The 20015-nt window shown below is 39.4% G+C and overlaps 1 protein-coding gene and 1 pseudogene across 1 annotated transcript; both read right to left on the bottom strand.

Moving 5' to 3' along the window:
- Window positions 1-3956: 3956 nt before the first annotated feature.
- LOC134387561 (olfactory receptor 7D4-like) lies at window positions 3957-13580 on the bottom strand (annotated as a pseudogene).
- A 7-nt stretch (window positions 13581-13587) lies between these two features.
- On the bottom strand, window positions 13588-18981 carry LOC134387560 (olfactory receptor 7D4-like). Its single transcript, XM_063110004.1, has 2 exons — window positions 18061-18981; window positions 13588-13686 (listed from the first exon to the last, which is right to left on the bottom strand). Exons 1-2 carry the CDS (start codon window positions 18979-18981, stop codon window positions 13588-13590), a joined length of 1020 nt encoding a protein of 339 aa, XP_062966074.1.
- Window positions 18982-20015: the final 1034 nt, after the last annotated feature.

The following is a 20015-nucleotide window of genomic DNA, read 5'->3' as shown; positions in this document are numbered from 1 at the left end:
GATCATGTTATAATGTCACCATTGTATGAACATCTTTCACCCCCTGTTGATTCCTTCCATTGATAGTGATTTGATTACCCTGATTGTATCCTATTTTCATTTAAAAAGTGTATAATCATTCAGACTTTCTTTAATTTAAAGGAAATCACTCTCTTTTTTTCATCTACTCAGTACTCTTAATTGTCCTGTTTGACTCTATGGACATAAACAAATTTCTTCTTTGATATGACCTTTCCAAATACATGAAGGCACTTCATGTCTTTTCCTTGATAATTCCCATACTTTCTCTATTTTACTAGCTCTAAGGTAGTAATAAACACAAGGATTTTCAAGTCAGACAACATTTGTTCTGTGACCTGTTTCTTCCTAGGTATGTGTAAGTTAAGTCTCAGTGCTTTATATTTTTCTTTCTAGATGTGTAAGCTTTTGTGAGATTCAGCAATGCCTTTGTTCACACTTGGAGTCTCAGCAAATGAAAGCTGTCATTATTAATGTTATTAAATTTAAACTTTTATGATAATTAATTCAGATATATAACTCTTCCAACGTATAGTCTAGGGCTATGATTTAGAAAACAGGTTCTTGGGTCAGACTTCCTGGAATAGAATTTTGATCCAAAAGCTTACTGCTGCATGATCTTGTGCAAGTTATTTAAACTCTATTAGTAGAGAAGTCAAATGAGCTGAGGCATGTGATTTTTCTACTGTGTTTCCTGTGACATATAATGGATATATCATAAATGTGAACTTTTGTTCTTAATATCACAATAGACATGTCTTTCATGACTATCATTAATCAATATCCCTTATTAAATGGAGCAGCAATCAAGGGGGGAATACTGATCATTATGAATACAACAGATCTGTTACCACTTTGGAGTGCCATACAGCACTTCAAATTAACAAAGATCCCTATGGCACCTTCTTTCTTAGAATGCCTGCTGGGTGAATTCTTCCAAGAAGAGAAAAAAGCATGTGGACTTCATGCATGAGAAGAAGAAACAAAAATACAACACCATTAATATACTAACTACAGGTATGTGAGAGTGTGTGCTCATGGGTCCACAGTGTGAAGTGGAAATGTATTGTTCTAAAATCAATAGCTAATTATGAAAATAGTTGTGATGGATTTGATTAAAAATATTCAGACTTATCTAAATGAAATCATCCTAAACAAATTAAAAAGCAAATTTTAAATGCAATGTTGCCATTCTCTATAATAGAAAGGGGATCACTATTATTAATACTAGCATATGTTAATTAAAGACAAAATGTAATCATACAGAAGCAGTTTAATTTTGGAATATGAATATTTGACTTGAGACAGGAAGAATTGGTCATTGTTAATCAGGGGAAGTGAAAAATCCATAAACATTCCAGACTGAAAGAACAGAATGCTAATCTGCATATGGCTCAGTGAGCTTGGTGATGGAGAGGACTAGAGAGGGCAGAGGTGGAGGGTCAGGAGGGACAGAGTGTGTGAGCCCCACATTAGAGCATGTTGTACTCTTTCTTGATGTGTCCCTCATGTTGATTAATTTATGTTTACTTATGGATCTGAGATTGTGACTGTTTTTTTCTCATCACTTTTCTTTCCAGGGACTTAGAGGGTGTATGCCACAGAGAAGCTGTTCAACTAATACAAATGTTTGGTGTAAAAGATAGTCTGTGACCACAAGTGACAACTAGAACACAAAAGAGAAATTTTCAAGCACATCACCTGCCTGAATATAGACACTCAATTGGATAGTAAAATTCAATAAAATACATTTTAATCTATTTTTAAAGGAATAATATGTGACGAACTAGTAAAACCTATTCTAGGAATGAAAAGTTGGTTTAATATTGGGATATTTGTCTACACAGTTCATCACAAGAAGAGGTCAATGAAGAGAAATCATAACCACAATTACAATACAACAAAATGCACTTAACATTCAAGAGCTAGGACTGTGGTTAGCCAACTCCAAAAAGATTCTCAGGACATGTAGAAACCAGAGGTACCTTCTTAACCCAATAAAGAATGGTTGTATGAAAACCATAGCCAAGAGTATATTTTACATTAAAATAGGGCATTTGTGTACAACTCATGAATAGGCCAACGCAGGCTACTCCAACATTCACCTTTTGTTATTCTCCTGAACATTAAAATTGATTATTCATACAAAAAAAGGACATTGGCCTGTGAACCAAACATCAGAAATAGTTATATTATTTGTATTATATTGTGGACATTGAAGTAAAAAACTAACAACAACAATATTATAGAACTATTCAGCGATATCAATAAGTCTGATCTGCAGCAAAAATAGTTAGGTGAATTATAAAAGAAAATCCAAATCCATTAAGAAGAAACTAGAGAGTACCTCATGCATAGTAGATCTTCAGTGAGCAGTTTATAAACAATGAAATACAGGAAATGTAACAGCAATCTACAATGGTTGGGAGAGAGTGGAGAAAATTTTGAAAAGACATTCCAAAAATACCACATTCCAGGAATAGCCATTTCTTAGTTTTGTTATAGACAGATTTTCTAGAAAGAAAGAAGGAAAGAAGAAAGAAAGAAAGAATGCAGGGAAGAAAGAAAGAATGAGAGAGAGAAAAAGAAAGAGAGATGAACAACGAGATCTGGGAAAGTTTCATTTTAGCAGAAACCAAAGTGCCTTCAAAGTACAGGGACTTCACCTTCTTAGACTAAAAAAATAAGTATGGGACTGACCCAGGCTCATTATTCTAGATGTTAAGGCCAGTACCCACTTTCCTCTTTTTCTCTTACCACACACACCAGACCTTAGTGGAACACACTGACACTCTGTGACTGTTATCACAGAAGGTTTGTCTACTCCGTGAACTGTCTCTGATAAACACTTCAGGTTTTCAGCAAGGCTGGATCAGAGAATATCAGGTCGGGGCAACGGGGACGTGTTTAAAGTCTCTAGTGTCCCGTGGGTTGAATTCTCAAAGCTCCGTTATTAAGGGATTTGTTCTATTGTGTTTCCACTCTCCAAATGATCGAGCTTCATGTGGTACAAAGAAAATATCAGAATGGATGTTTTTTTAGTATGTTTTGTGTCTTTAGAGGCAGTCGTAGCCATAGTAAGAAAGAGAACAAGTTAATATTAACCAGTAAAACAGCCAAAAGAAAAAGAAACAGTGCAAGGAGGGAATGAAGGAAGTAAAAAGGAAAGGAAGGAGAGAAATAAGAAAGGAAAAAAGAAAAAATAAAGGAAGGCAGGGAATTAGGAAGGAAGGAACATGAAGAATGACACAACATCTAGAGATATCCTAGGCAGTATATTACATTGAACCACATAAATCAACCAGATTTAATATTCAGATTCCAGTTTTAATTTAAAATCACATCACATTCTTATGAAAGTTAGGAGTGCGAGCTCACTGCCCAGTTACTAGGTTACAGTCCACATCAATGTGAGTCTCTTCCTTTGTAAAATGCGCTGATTCAGAGAAAATATTTCAAAGAAATTTTTTAAGGATTAAATAATTTCATGTATGTAAAGTAACAAGCACGGTGCTGATATGGTAAGCACTTTGCCTTTAGCATTTTATAAATTAAATTCCAGTTATCCCAGTGAAAAACAAAACCACAACTATACTAAGGTGAAGAAAATCTACGTTTTAGAGGATAATTTGGGGAGAGAACATAACAGCACTTGACCTTAATAGTGTCTTCAATCTGAAGTTTGAATTTTTAAAGATGGCTTTAAAATAACTTAAAAAGGTGGAACTTAAGGAGGCTGTATGGATATACACTCAAAAAGCAATTACGAGGGAGTTTTTCAGACAATTAATAGAAAAAAAAATCAAAGCAAAGTCACAGGTGATTCATGAATAGAAATGAAGCATGTCTTATGGGGGAGAACAAGAGCCAGAATATTTAAATTCACAAAATGGCCTTAGGAGCCCACATGTGCATCTAGTTCTGAGGCCAGTGATCCTTCACAGACAAGAGTCTGCTCTGCTGAGGAGTCTTCCCAGGGCCCCCTTCACATCCTTGTTCCTCAGGCTGTAGATGAAGAGGTTCAGCATGGGGGTGACCACAGTGTACATCACCGAGGTGAGTGAGCTACTCTGGGAAGAATGGGTCATAGCAGAACTGAGATAGACCAAGTCCAGTTCCATAAAACAAGGAGACCACAGAGAGGTGAGAGCCACCGGTGGAAAATGCTTTATACTTTCCTGCAGTGGAGGACATTTACATTAAGGAGGAGACAATCCTAGAGTAAGAGATCAGGATCCCCGTGATGGGAAACACACTCAGCAGTGCAGTTGCTACATACAAGAAGACATAATTGATGAGGGTATCAGAGTGGGCCACCTTGAGAATCTGAGCAAAGTCACAGAAGAAACGTGGAATCTCAGTGCCTCATCAGGCACTGAGGAGAAGGTCAGCCTCATCTTCAGTAGAATGTGAACCAGGGAGACCCACAGAACGATGACCCAAGACATCAGAACCAACAGGACACAGAAGCGAGGGTTCATGATGACCATATAGTGCAGGGAGTGGCAGATGGCCACGTAATGGTCATAGGCCATTTCAGTCAGAAGGAAATTATCCAGTCCAGAAAACATCATAATAAAATATATCTGACTGAGGTACCCTATGTAGGAGATGTCTTTGCTGTGTACTTGGATGTTCCCCAGCATATTTGGGACCGTGGTGGAGGTTAAACAGATGTCAACACAGGACAGGATGGAGAGGATGAAGTACATGGGGTTGTGGAGGTGGGAGTCAGAGGTGATGGCCAGGACGATGAGCTGGTTGCCTAGCACTGTGACCAGGCACATGGACTGGAACAGTTGAAAGAGAAGGGGCTGCACTTCAGGATCCTCTGAGAGGCCCAAGAGGAGAAATTCTGATTGTTCTGTGTGGTTTTCTGCTTTTATGTAGCTCGTGTGTCTGTTGGTGAATGACGAAAAATCAGTGTTCAATGAACAGCCGACTGATTCCTCAGCTGGTCATCACTTTACAATGTCTCCCTTGGATGAACATCCTTCAACCACTATTAAGACCTTCCATTGACAGCGACTCACTCAGTCAACTGGTTTACTGTTTTCGTTATATTTTTATTTTTATTTTTATTTTTTTTTGAATGCCAGGCAGAAGGTCTATTTTTCAATCCAGCTTTACAATTGGGAGCTCTTGTAGTTGGAAAGTCCTTTTTTTTTTCTCTTAATTTTCTTTTATAGATATACAATGTGGTTGATTATTGTGGCCCATTACCGATACCTCCCTCCCTCCTCCCTCTCCCCCCTCCCTCCCGACAATGTCCTTTCTGTTTGCTTGTCTATCAACTTCAAGGAATTGTAGTTGTTATGTCTTCTTCCCCACCCCCCGGATTGTGTGTGTGTGTGTGTGTGTGTGTGTGTGTGTGTGTGTGTGTGTGTGTGTGTGAATTTATTTATTTATTTTTAGCTCCCACCAATAAGTGAGAACATGTGCTATTTCTCTTTCTGTGCCTGACTTGTTTCACTTAATATAATTCTCTCAAGGTCCAAACATGTTGTTGCAAATGGCAGTGTTTCATTCGTTTTTATAGCTGAGTAGTATTCCATTGTGTAGATGTACCACATTTTCCATATCCACTCATCCAATGATGGACATTTGGGCTGGTTCCAACTCCTGGCTATTGTAAAAAGTGCTGCGATGAACATTGGGGAACAGGTATACCTTCGACTTGATGATTTCCATTCCTCTGGGTATATTCCCAACAGTGGGATAACTGGGTCATATGGCAGATCTATCTGCAATTGTTTGAGGAACCTCCATACCATTTTCCATAGAGGCTGAACCATTTTGCAGTCCCACCAACAATGTATGAGGGTTCCTTTTGCTCTGCAACCTCGCCAGCATTTATCGTTCAGAGTCTTTTGGGTTTTAGCCATGCTAACTGGGGTGAGATTGTATCTCAGTGTGGTTTTGATTTGCATTTCCCTAATGCCGAGTGATGTTGAGCATTTTTTCATGTGTCTGTTGGCCATTTGTATATCTTCCTTTGAGTAATGCCTACTTAGCTCTTTTGCCCATTTTTTAATTGGGTTGCTTGTTTTCTTCTTGTAAAGTTGTTTGAGTTCCTTATATATTCTGGATATTAATCCTTTGTCAGATGTATATTTTGCAAATATTTTCTCCCACTCTGTTGGTTGTCTTTTAACTCTGTTAATTGTTTCTTTTGCTGTGCAGAAGCTTTTTAGTTTGATATAATCCCCTTTGTTTATTTTTCCTTTGGTTGCCCATGCTTTTGGGGTAGTATTCATGAAGTCTGAGTCCAGTCCTATTTCTGAAGTGTCTCTCCTATGTTTTCTTTAAGAAGTTTCATTGTTTCAGGGTGTATATTTAATTCTTTAATTCATTTTGAGTTGACTTTAGTGTATGGTGAAAGGTGTGGGTCTAGTTTCATTCTCCTGCATATGGATATCCAGTTCTCCCAGCACCATTTGCTAAAGAGGCAGTCTCTTCCCCAGTGAATAGCCTTGGTGCCTTTGTCAAAGATCAGATGGCTGTAGGTGTGTGGGTTGATTTGTGGATTCTATATTCTATTCCATTGATCAGTGTGTCTGTTTTTATGCCAGTACCATACTGTTTTGGTTATTATGGCTTTGTAGTATATCTTAAAGTCGGGTAGTGTTATGCCTCCAGCTTTATCTTTTCTGCTCAGCATTGCTTCGGCTATGCGTGGTCTTTTGTTATTCCATATAAATGTCTGGATAGTTCTTTCCTTTTCTGAGAAAAATGACATTGGAATTTTGATGGGGATTGCATTAAATTTGTATATCACTTTGGGTAGTATGGACATTTTCACTATGTTGATTCTTCCAATCCAAGAGCATGGGATATCTTTCCATCTTCTTGTATCTTCTCTGATTTCTCTCAGTAGTGGTTTGTAGTTCTCATTATAGAGATTTTTCACCTCCTCGGTTAACTCAGTTCCTAAGTATTTTATTTTTTTGTGGCTATTGTAAATGGGCAGGCTTTCTTGATTTCTCATTCTGCATGTTCACTATGGGAGAATAGAAATGCTACTGATTTTTGTGTGTTGATTTTGTATCCTGCTACTGTACTGAAATCATTTATCAATTCCAACAGTTTTTTTTGTAGCGGATTTAGGCTGTTCCATATATAGGATCATGTCATCTGCAAACAGGGACAGTGTGACTTCATCTTTTCCAATCTAGATGCCCTTTATTTCCTTCTCTTCTCTGATTGCTCTGGCTAGTACTTCCAACACTATGTTGAATAGGAGTGGTGAGAGTGGGCATCCTTGTCTAGTTCCTGTTCTTAAAGGAAAAGCTTTCAGCTTTTCCCCATTCAGGATGATATTGGCACTGGGTTTGTCATATATGGCTTTAATTATGTTGAGATACTTTCCCTCTATACCTAACTTATAGAGGGTCTTTGTCATGAATGAGTGCTGAATTTTATCAAATGCTTTTTCAGAATCTATAGAGATGATCATATGGTCCTTGTGTTTGACTTTATTAATATGGTGTATCGCATTTATTGATTTGCGTATGTTGAACCAACCTTGCATCCCTGAGATGAATCCCAATTGATCGTGGCCAATATTTTATGTATGTGTTGCTGTATTCTGTTTGCTAGTATTTTAGTGAGGATTTTTGCATCTATATTCATCAAGGATATCGGCCCGTAGTTTTCTTTTTTCGTTATATCTTTACCTGGTTTTGGTATCAGGATGATTTTTGCTTCATAGAATGAGTTTGGGAGATTTGCGTCCGTTTCAATCTTTTGGAATAGTTTGTAAAGAATCGGTGTCAATTCCTCTTTGAATGTTTGGTAGAATGCTGCTGTGAATCCCTCTGGTCCTGGGCTTTTCTTTGTTGGGAGCCTTCTGATAACAGCTTCAATCTCCTTTATTGTTATTGGTCTGTTCAAATTTTCTACATCTTCATGGTTCAGTTTTGGGAGCTTGTGTGTGTCCAGAAATTTATCCATTTCCTCCAGATTTTCAAATTTGTTGGCGTATAGTTGTTTATAGTAGTCTCGAGTGATTCCTTGTATTTCAGATGAATCAGTTGTAATATCGCCTTTTTCATTTCTAATTTTTGTTATTTGAGTCTTCTCTCTTCTTTTTTTTGTTAGCCATGCTAATGGTTTGTCAATTTTATTTATCTTTTCAAAAAACCAACTTTTTGATTCGTTGATCTTTTGAATTGTTTTTTGGTTTTCAATTTCATTTAGTTCTGCTCTGATCTTAATGATTTCTTTCCTTCTGCTAACTTTAGGTTTGGATTGTTCTTATTTTTCTAGTTCTTTAAGGTGAAGTGTTAGGTTGTTCACTTGCCATCTTTCCGTTCTTCTGAAGTGAGCATTTAACGAAATAATTTTTTCCCTCAATACTGCTTTTGCAGTATCCCACAGGTTTTGGTATGATGTATCATTGTTTTCATTAGGTTGAATAAATTTTTTGATTTCCTGCTTGATTTCTTCTTGGACCCATATGTCATTGAGTAGAATTCTGTTTAATTTCCATGCGTTTGTATAGTTTCCAGAGTTTCGTTTGTTATTAATTTCTAGTTTTAATCCATTGTGGTCTGAGAAGATACATGGGATAATTCCAATTTTTTTGAATTTATTGAGACTTGATTTGTGACCTAATATGTGATCTATCCTGGAGAATGATCCATGTGCTGCTGAGAAGAATGAATATTCTGAAGTTGTTGGGTGGAATGTTCTGTAGATATCTGCCAATTCCAATTGGTCTAGAGTCTTGTTTAGATCTTGTGTTTCTCTACTGATTCTTTGCCTAGATGCTCTGTCTAATATTGACAGTGGGGTGTTCAGGTCCCCTGCTATTATGGTATTAGTGTCTATTTCCTTCTTTAGGTCTAATAGAGTTTGTTTTATAAATCTGGCTGCTCCAACATTGGGTGCATACATATTTATGATTGTTATGTCTTCTTGATGGATCAATCCTTTTATCATTATGTAGTGTCCCTCATTGTCTCTTTTTATGGTTTTTAGTTTAAAGTCTACTTTGTCAGATATAAGAATAGCTACTCCAGCTCGTTTTTCTTTTCTGTTTGCATGGTAAATCTTTTTCCATCCTTTCACTCTTAGTCTGTGTGAATCTTTATGGGTGAGGTGGGTCTCTTGTAGGCAGCATATAGTTGGGTCCTCTTTTTTGATCCAGTCAGCCAGTCTGTGTCTTTTGATTGGGGAATTTAAGCCTTTTACATTAAGAGTTGTTATTGAAAGGTGTTGATTTATTCCTAGCATTTTGTTGGTTGTTTGGTTGTCTTAGGTCTCTTTTGTTCCTTGATTTCTGATTTACTGATTGGTTTCTGTGTTTGTTGGTTCCTTAGGTTGTAGATAGCGTTTTTGTTTGCTTGTTTTCTCTTCATGAATGCCATTTTTATTATACTAGTGGGTTTTGATTTTTCTTGGGTTTTTAGTGCAGTGGTAGTTATTTTTCAGTAACCAAACCCAGTACTCCCTTGAAGATTTGTTGTAAGGGTGGTCGTGTGGTAGTGAACTCCCGCAGTTTTTGTTTGTCTAAGAAATATATTATTTGCCCTTCATTTCGGAAGGATAGCCTTGCAGGGTAGAGTATTCTTGGCTGGCAATCTTTGTCTTTTAGTATTTTGAAAATATCATCCCATTCCTTTCTATCTTTTAGGGTTTGTGATGAAAAGTCTGATGTTAGCCTGATTGGTGCTCCCTTATAGGTGGTTTGACGCTTCTCTCTTGCAGCTTTTAAGATTCTCTCTTTGTCTCTGAGTTTTGCCAATTTGACTATGACATGTCTTGGAGAAGGCCTTTTTGGGTTGAATACGTTTGGAGATCGTTGAGCTTCCTGGATCTGAATATCTGTGACTTTTCCTATACCTGGGAAGTTTTCTGCCACTATTTTTTTGAAAATGTTTTCAATGGAATCTCCATTTTCCTCCCCTTCTGGAATACCCATGCCTCGGATATTTGAGCGCTTAAGGTTGTCTGATAGCTCTCTCAGATTTTCTTCCATGTCCTTGATTCTTTTTTCTTTCTTTTTGTCTGCTTGTGTTATTTCAAACAGCCCATCTTCAAGTTCAGAGGTTCTCTCTTCAACTTCGACAAGCCTGCTGGTTAATCTCTCCGTTGTGTTTTTTATTTCTCTGAATAACTTCTTCAGTTCAGCAAGTTCTGCTACATTTTTTTCAGGACATTGATTTCTTTGTACATTTCCTCTTTCAGATCCTGTATACTTTTCCTCATTTCGTCATGATGTCTAGCTGTGTTTTCTTGTATCTCATTCAGTTTCCTTAGAATTATCACTCGAAATTCCTTGTCAGTCATTTCAAGGGCTTCTTGTTCTATAGGATCTAGAGTATGAGATTTATTAACTTTTGGTGGTGTACTTTCTTGATTTTTTGTATTTCTGGTATCTTTTTTTTGATGTTTATTCATTGTGGCAGGGGGTTTCACAGTCCACCGGTTTGAGACTAATGAATAACTGGGATGTTGCTGTGGTTGCCAATTTCGTATGGCTACCTCCGTGGCTTCTCAGTTGGCCTCTAGTGCCTTGTGTGTGTGGTTGCCTCGGGTCTTGGGCTTCTCCGGGGAGCCACCTTTCTGGTCAGCTTGGACTCTGCTGGGCTGGTGGATCACGTACCACAGGGTGTGTGATCGCTGTTGAGCTTTCACTTCCTGTGCAGGACTTCTCCCTTTTCCATGTGCTCTGGCCCAGGCTGTTGGATCGTGCCGTGGCGACCCCACAGTGTGTGTGGTTTCTGTCGAGTCTCCGCCTCCCTGGCTGCACGTCTCCCTACTGTGTGTGCACAGTGCTGGGCTGGGGCGTGTCTTCTGCATCCCTCGTCTATCGGCTGGGCCTTCAAGACCCTGCTCGGCACCGCCTCGCCCAGTAAGTCCACCAGGTTTCTGCTAGGCACAGACGACCGGTCGATCTGGGTGCCTTTGTAGCACTGTGTAGATCTTTCTCGGGACTTGTTCACCTTTGTATCCCCCCGGTATAAACCGAGTCTAGCGCCCACCTGCACCCAGCTCTCCGGCAGGTTCAAGTGGACCTGAGAACTCTCCTATCACACTATTCCCAACCAGAAATTGGTTAGGCTTTTTTCTGAACTGGTGGCCGCAGAGATGGTATCTGCCTCCCAGTAACAGGAAGTTTACCAGGGGCCAGAGTCCAGGGTGTGGTGGAGTGAGAGTCGGCCCGCCCGTACTTCCTTGCCCTCCTGACACTGGCCGGGGATGCCCCACGCCACCAACCCGCCAGAGAACCGTGGAGGGAGTGGGAGGAGAGGCCAGCCTGCAGGCTCTGGAAAGCCCCGCGCCAGGCCAAGCAAGTGCGAGGGCTCAGTGGCGGCCGAGCTGGGTGGAGCTGCCCGGACCTGGGAAAATGGAGGCAGCCCCGGGGCGGTGAGTGGCCTGGTGATGCAGGCGGGAGTTGGGTGGGCGTCTGCCGCCCACAGGACTGGTCCAGGGGTCACTCACAGTGTTGCGCCAGGTCGGGCGCTCACTCTCTGTCTCTGGTTTGCCACCTTTCCCATTCTCGGCCGCTGCCGCCTCAGGCTGTTCAGTCACGGCGCAGCTTGGGCGCTCCCAGGAATCTTCTTTAATGCCAGCCTGAAACCTCAAGTCCTGAATAGGCCAGCTGGCCACCTTCAGCGCGGCCCCGGCCTCCGGGATCCTGTCTGCATCCACAGCAGCCCTGGCGCCGTGTTCCCTGTTTCAAGACTCGCTTTTACAGCTAAGAAACAGTTATTTTCCTGCTCCACACTTCAAAGCTGTTGCCTGTAAATGAGGCAGCCTCTCCTGCCAGGGGCAAAGTGGCGGTCAGCCCCCATGACCGGCCACCAGCAGTGGTCCTCCCTTAAGAGATGGCAAGAGGAAGGTCCACAAGTTTCCCGGCTGCCTGAGGCCCAGTGGCCGCCTTTTTCTCCTCAGCTACTCCGCGCCAGCCGCTGCTGCCACCGCCATCTTGAAAGTCCCCCAGTCTGTATCTTTTGAGTTGGGAATTTAATCCCTTTACATTTAGAGTTATTTTTTAGGTGTTTATTTACTCCTAGAATTTTATTCATTTTTGTTTAGATTTCTTAAGTACCTTTGGTTCCTTTCTTTCTGATTTTCTGTTTGTATTCTGTGTTTGTTTGTTTCTTGGCATGGTAGAAAAACTATTTTTTTCTTTATTGCTATCATTTTTGCTTTATGATAGGTTTTCTTCATTCTCGAGAATTCATGGCTCTGAGGGTTGCTTTTTAGGTTTCAAACCCAGTATTTCCTTGAGAATTTCTTGTAAGGCTGGCCTGTGGTAGTGAACCCCTGCAATTTTTGTTTGTCTGAGAAATATGCTATTTGTCCTTCATTTTGGAAGGATAACCTTACAGGGTAAATTATTTTTGGCTGGCAATGTTTTTCCTTTAGTATTTGGAATATATCATCCCATTCTTTTCTGGTTTTTAGGGTTTCTGATGAAAAGTCTGATGTTAGCCTTTTTGGGACTCCCTGATAGGTAACTTGCCACTTCTCTACTGCAACTTTTAAGAGTCTCTCTTTGTCTTTACGTTTTGACAGTTTGACTATAACATGTCTTGGAGAGGACCTTTTTGGGTTAATATGTTTGGGGATCTTTGGGCCTCCTGAATCTGAAGATCTGTGACTTTCCCCACACCTGGGAACTTTTCTGCTATTATTTCATTGAATATGTTTTCAATGCCATTTCCTTTTTCCTCCCTTTCTGGAATACCCATGATTCTGATATTTGAGTTTAAGGTTGTCTGTTATCTCTGTTAGATTTTCTTCAATTTTTTAAATTCTTTTTTCTTTTTTCTGGTCTGCCTGTGTTAACTCAAACATCCCATCATCAAGGTCAGAAAATCTCTCTTCTGCTTGTTCTAGCCTGCTGGATAAACTCTCTGTTGTGTTTTTTATTTCTTTGAATGAATCCTTCAGCTCCACAAGCTCTGCTACATTCTTTTCCAGGGGAATGATTTCTTTGTATGTTTTTCCTTTCAGATCCTTTAAATGTTTTCTCATTTCATTGTGTCGTCTAGCATAGTTTTCTTGTATCTCATTTAGTTTCCTTAGAAATGTTGCTCTAAATTCCTTTTCAGTCATTTCAAAGTCTTTGTGTTCTATAGAATCTAGAGCTTGAAAGTTATTATTTTCCTTTGGTGGTGATGTACTTTCTTGATTTTTCGTATTTCTGGTATCTTTCCTTTGGTGTTTAGTCATTGTGGCATGGGGTATCACAGGCCACTCATTTCACCCTGGGCTTGGGGTCCTGCAGTGTCTTCCTGTTCTTTCACAGCTGACTCAGGGCATGTGGGTCTGGTGGCCCTCAGGCTCCTCTTGGCAGGAGGTACTTACCTGGGATTGGGGTCCCATAGCACCTGCCTTTTCTGGTGCCCCTGATTCAGGGAGTGTGAGCCTGGCAGCTCTCAGGGCTCACTGCATGGTGGGTACTGGCCTGGCCTGGGGGCCCCATGTCACCTGCTTCCTCCAGCAGTGCTGACTCAGGGCTTGTGTACCTGGCAGCTCTCAGACCTCTCTAAGCAGTGGGAACTAGCCTTTGCTGGAGGTCCCATGGCACCTGTCTTTTCCAGCATGACTGACTCAGGGCATGTGTACCTGGCAACTCTGAGGCCTCTCTAAGTGTTGGGGACTGACCTGGGCTGGAAGTCCCATGGTGCCTGTCTTTTCCAGTGCAACTGACTCAGAGCATGTGGGCCCAGTGGCTCTCAGGCCTCTCTGAGCTGAAGGGACAGACCTGGGCTGGAGGTCCCATGGTACCTGTCTTTTTTGGCATGACTAACTCAGGGTATGTGTTCCTGGTGTTGCTCAGGCCCCTCTAAGCAGTGGGGACCGACCTGGCCTGAGTCCTGTGGCATCTGCTTTTTCCAGCATGGCTGACATAGGTTGAGTGGGCCTGGTGGCTCTCAGCCCTCTCTGTTTGGGTGGAAATGGCCTGGCCTGGGATTATTGCAGTGCCTTCTTGTTCAAGCATGACTGACTCAGGGTGTGTGGGCCCAGTGGCTCTTAGGCCTCTCTAAGACATAGGGACTGTCCTGGGCTGGAGGTCCCACAGCACCTGCCTTTTCTGGCATGGCTGACTCAGGACTTATGGGCTCCATGGCTCTCAGGCAACTTTGGGTAGTGGGCAATCTCCTGGACTGGCATCCCATGGCATGCAGCTCCTGCCTGTTCTGGCACAGATCTCAGGTCTCCTATTGTTGCTTTTTAATAGTTGCAAATTGGTTGATTTGTGGGAGAGAGTGACACTAGGAACTGTCTACTCAGCCATCTTGACAAGAAGCCTTTTTAATTTTTTTAACCACTTTGTTGAGCCATGCTTGAAATGTAATCAGCTGTGCTTATTTAATGTATACCATTAGATGAGTTTGGGAGTGTGTATGCAACTTAGGAAATGTCAGCACTATTAAGACCAAAAACATATTCATAATCATCATCCAAATCTTCCTCCAAGATGCTTTCTTATTTTGGTGCATGTGATAAAAACCCTGAATATAAAATATTCCCGCTTAGAGTAGAATAGTGGTTACCAGTAGCTGGGAAAGTAGCGAAGAGGTGAACAATGAGGTATGTTGGTCATAGGGTACAAAGTGACAATTTGATAGGAGAAGTTCTGGAGTTTTAGGGTGTGTGTAGCTAATCATGCTGTATTATAATTTTCAAGATAGCTAGAAAAGAGGATCACCACAAAAAAATCATAAATGTTTAGGTGATGAATATGCTAACTACTTTGATTTGATCATTGTAAAATATAGCCTGAATTTAACACATTTCATCCAACAGCTGCAGAATACACATCCTTCTCATTAGCCCTTGAAACATTCTTCAGAACAGAGCATATGTTAGGGAACAAAACAAGTCTTAACAAATTTTAAAATGTTGAAATCATGTAAGGTACCATTTTTGACAAAACCAAACAAAAAGAACTATGGAAAATGTACAAATACATAAAAAGCAAACAAGATCCTAAATGACCAATGAGCAATAAGAAATTAAGAAGAATATTTTAAAAATTCCTTGAAACAAATGAAAATGGAAACACAACATACCAAAGACATGGGATATAGCAAAGGCAGTACTGAGTGGAAAGTTTCCAGCAATAAAGGCCTACATCAAAAAAGTAGAAATACTTCAGATAAACAACCTAATGATGTACTTTAAGAACCGAGAAAAGCAAGAGCAAACCAAACACAAAATTAGTAGAAGGAAAGGAATAATAAAAATCAGATGAGAAATAAACGAACTCGAGAATAATGAAACATACAAAAGATCAATGAAATTAACTGTTAGTTTTTGAAAAGGTAAACAAAATCAACAAACCTTTAGTTAGACTCAACAGCTAAAAGTCAAATAATCTGATTGAAAATGGGCAAATGATCTGAATAGACGTTCTCAAAATAAGACATACAAATGGCCAAGTATATGAAAAAATGCTCAACATCACTAATCTTCTGGGAAATGCAAACTTTTATATATTCCTCATGGGAATGTAAATTATTACAGTCATTGACAGAAAACGGTATGCAAGTTTCTGAAAGAGCTAAAAATAGAAATACCATGTGATATTGCAATCTCACATATCCAAAAGAAAGAAAATTGGTATGTTGAAGTGATATCTGCACTCCAACACACATTGCAAAACTATTTACAGTAGCCAAGATAAGGAATCAGCCGAGGTGTCCATCAACTGATAAACAAAGACTGGGGTATACATACATGGAAATAATATTATTCATCCACAAAAAATATGAAATTTTGTCAATTGAAGCAATATGGATGAGCCTAGAGGAAATTTGGTAAGTTAAATAAGCCAGGTATAGAAAGAAAAATATCACATGACCACACTCACATGTGGGAGCTAAAAGAAGTTTATCTCATAGATGTAGAGAGATGTTACCAGAGGCTGGGAAGAGTAGGGAAGAGGCAGGAATAGGAAGAGGTTGGTAAATGAGGATAAAAATACAGTTATATAGAAGGAATAATTTCCAGTATTCCATAGCTAAGTAAGGTGACCATACATGTTACAAAGAATTTATTTTATATTTCAAAAGATGTAGAAGAGATGATTTGGAATGTTCCCAATGCAAAGAAATGATAAGTGTTTGAGGTGATTGATATCATAATTATGCTGATTTGATCATCACACATTGTACACATATATCAAAGTATCACATGTACATCTTAAATATGTGCAATTATTATGCATTGATTAAAATGATTTAAATCATTAATTTTAAAATTTGCATATACACACAATGGAATACTATTCAGCCTCAGAAATTTGCTAACATGTGGATAAACCTGGAGGATATTATGTTAATTGAAATATGCCAGGCACAGAAAGACAAATATCACAAGATATCATTTACATCTGGAACCTAAAAAAATCTAACTCATATTATAAATAGAGAGGAATGTGGTGGCTACCAGAGACTGTGGCATGAGGAGTTATGTAGAGGCTGGTCAAAATTTTCAGTGAAACAGGAGCAATAAGTTTGAGATTTATTATATATCATGACGAGTATAGTTAATAAAAATAAGTTATATAATTGAAAAAATGGAGAGATAACATACAGAATGAGGAAAATATTTGCAAAACATATATCTGATAGGGGTCAAGTATCCAGAATACATAAAGAAGTCCTGCAGATCAGAAACAGAAGGACAACCTACAGAATAACAGAATGAGCAAACATTTGAAAGGACATTTCTCCAGAGAAGAAATATGGATTGCCAACAAGCATATGAGAAAATGCTCAATTAATTATTAGGAAAAAGCAAATCAAAAGCACAGTGAGGTACCACTTCATATCCACTAGGAGGCTATTATTTTTTGAAAAAAGGAATATAAGTATTGACAAAAATGTGATATTAGAATCCTCATACATTGTTGGAAGTGTAAAATGTTCCAGCTGCTATGAAACATAGTCTGGCAATTCCTCTAAAAGTTAAACATAGAATACATTATATTATATTTATATTTATTATATTACATTTATATATGTAATATTATATTAAGGAATTATTATTGTAAATAGCAGCCCTATTCACAATAGACAAGAGATGGAAATAATCCAAATGTCCATCAATGGGTAAATATAGAAATGATGTGTGGTGTATACACACAGTGTAATATTATTCAACCCGTATAAAGGCATGAAGCACATTAACATTAACCAGTAAAGCAGCCAAAATGAAAAAGAAAAGGAAGGAAGGGGGCAATGAAGGAAGGAAGAAAAACCAAGAAGAAGAAGAAAGAAAAGGCGGAGGACAGACCCAATGAAAGAAGGAGGAAAGACAAATCAAGGATCCCAAAGAATGAAGCAACATCTCAGAGTTATCCTAGACAATATCACTATGAACTATATAAGCCAACAAGTATTCAAACTAGATTCCAAATTTCATGTTAAAAATTACATCATCATTCTCACAAAAATTCGTGTATCAAAGTTAGGAGTGTGGGCTCCATTTCTGGTTGCCACAGTATAGTTCATTTCAAATCAGTCTCAGTCTTTTCCTTTGAGAAATGGGGTGAACGAGAGGAAATATCTCAAATAAATATTTTCAGGATTAAAGTCATACATGTAAAGCAACACAGACAGTCCCGATATTGTAAGCACTTTGTTATGACTATTATATGATTTTTATTCCATTTCCTTCAGGGACAACAAGAAAACACCCAAATTAAGGCAAAGAACACTCACATTCAAGAGGATCATTTTTGTGGAAATGACGTAGGTATGTGATATAACAAGTGCTTTAAATATCAGACTGGAAATTGCAGGAATGGCCATCAAAATGGTTACCAAATATGGAACTTTGAAGACAATGAGGAAGAAACAAAAATTTAAAAGAAATCACTGAGAAAGTTGATGAGAAGAAGGAAATACAAAACCATATAAAAGTAAACTCTTAGCTGCTTTGAGAATAAAAAATTAAGCATGTCGTTTAGAGGAGAACAAGAGGCAGAATATTTAAATTCACAAGATTTGTTTTAGGGGCTTAAAATGACCGCTTGGATCTGAGGCCAGTGATCATTTATGGTCAAGGGTCTGCTCTGCTGAAAAGTCTTCCCAGGGCCCCCTTCACATCCTTGTTCCTCAGGCTGTAGATGAAGGGGTTCAGCATGGGGGTGACCACAGTGTACATCACCGAGGCAATTGAGCTGCTCTGGGAACATCGAGTCACAGCGTAACTGAGGTATTCCACAAGGCTTGTTCCGTAAAACAAGGAGACCACAGAGAGGTGAGAGCCACAGGTGGAAAGTGCTTTATACTTGCCTGCAGTGGAGGACATCTTCATTACAGAGGAGACAATCCTAGAGTAAGAGAAGAGGATCCCTGTGACGGGAAACACACCCAGGAGTGCAGTCGTCACAAATGCAAAGAGGTTATTGATTAGGGTATCAGAGCAGGCCACCTTGAGAAGCTGAGTGAGTTCACAGAAAAAATGTGGAATCTCAGTTCCTGGAGAGAAGGCCAACCTCATCACCAGTAGAATGTGAACCAGGGCTACCCAGAAAATGATAAACCAAGACCTCAGAACCAGCAGGACACAGAGGCGGGGGTTCATGATGACCGTGTAGTGCAGGGGGTGGCAGATGGCCACATATCGGTCATAGGCCATCACAGCCAGGAGTAAATTATCTAATACAGCAAAAATCATAAAAAAATACAGCTGTGTGAGGCACCCTGTGTAGGAGATGTCTTTCCTCTGTGTCTGGATGTTCACCAGCATCTTTGGGACCGTGGTTGATATTAAACAGATGTCAGTGAAGGACAGGTTGGAGAGGAAGAAGTACATGGGGGTGTGGAGGTGGGAGTCAGAGCTGATGGCCAGGACGATGAGCAGGTTCCCAAGTGCAGTGACCAGATACATGGACAGGAACAGCCCAAAGAGAAGGGGCTGGAGTTTAGAATCCTGTGAGAGTCCCAATAGTAGGAATTCTGATAGTTCCGTGTGGTTTTCTGCTTCCATGTAGCTCAGGTGTCTGCTGGGGAAGGAGGCAGAAGCAACATTCAATGAATAGGTAACTAACACCTCAGCTAGTCATCACTTCACAATGTCACCATTGGATGAATATCCTTCACCCAAAATAATGTTAGATATTTTATGTTTTCCCCTTGATAATCACTATATTTTCATTATCATGCAACAGTGATTAAGACATGGATTTTGAACTCAACCAATCCTATTCTGTGACCAGATGCTTCCTACTGATGTGAGAGCTAACTCTCTATGCCTCATCTCTTTCTTTTTAAAAAGGTAGCTATTACTGTTACCTCCTTTTTGAGGTTTAAAAATGCCTTGGTGCATTGTAGATTTGTCAATAAATGATATCTGTTCTTATAACTGTTTTTATTACTAAACTTTAAAAAATTATAAGATATTTTATAATTACTTTTTAGGATTATAATTTTTTCAAGTTACAGCATACAGCCATTCTGTAGAAAATCATTTCTTGAGTCAGGCTTCCTGAAATAAAATTTTGTTTTACTAATATCCTGCTGTGTGACCTTGAGAAAGTTATTTAAGCTCTCTTACTTCCAGACTATTCACCTCTATAGTAGTAGTATATATTCCCTACACGGTGGAATTGAAGAGTGAAATTAAATGAGATGATGCATGTCATTTTTCTACTGTGTTTTCTGAGACATACAATGGGCATTTCATAAATAGGAACTTCTGCTTTTAATATCACCATGAGTGTCTTGAATAGATATCATTTACTGGTATCCTCTAGAAAAGGGACAACCATCAAGAAGAAACTCTCTGATCCTTACAAATACAACAGCTCAGTTACCTCTTTGGGCCACCGTACAACACTCCTAACTAATGAAGATCCACATGGCTGCTTCTTACACAGAAGGCATGCAAGTTGAATTCTTCTAAGAAATGGAAAAATTATGTGAACTGCATACATAAGAGAAGGGGAAAGGAGAGCACACAAACATGAAAACCAAATACAAGGTGTGTGTGAGAGAGTGTGCTCATATGCACATGCTCTTGAG

This window comes from Cynocephalus volans, chromosome 10 (assembly GCF_027409185.1).
Source record: "Cynocephalus volans isolate mCynVol1 chromosome 10, mCynVol1.pri, whole genome shotgun sequence".
NCBI classification, from domain to species: Eukaryota; Metazoa; Chordata; class Mammalia; order Dermoptera; family Cynocephalidae; genus Cynocephalus; species Cynocephalus volans.
Note: the sequence above shows the minus strand (reverse complement) of the source record. Positions and strands in the feature narration are given on the sequence as shown.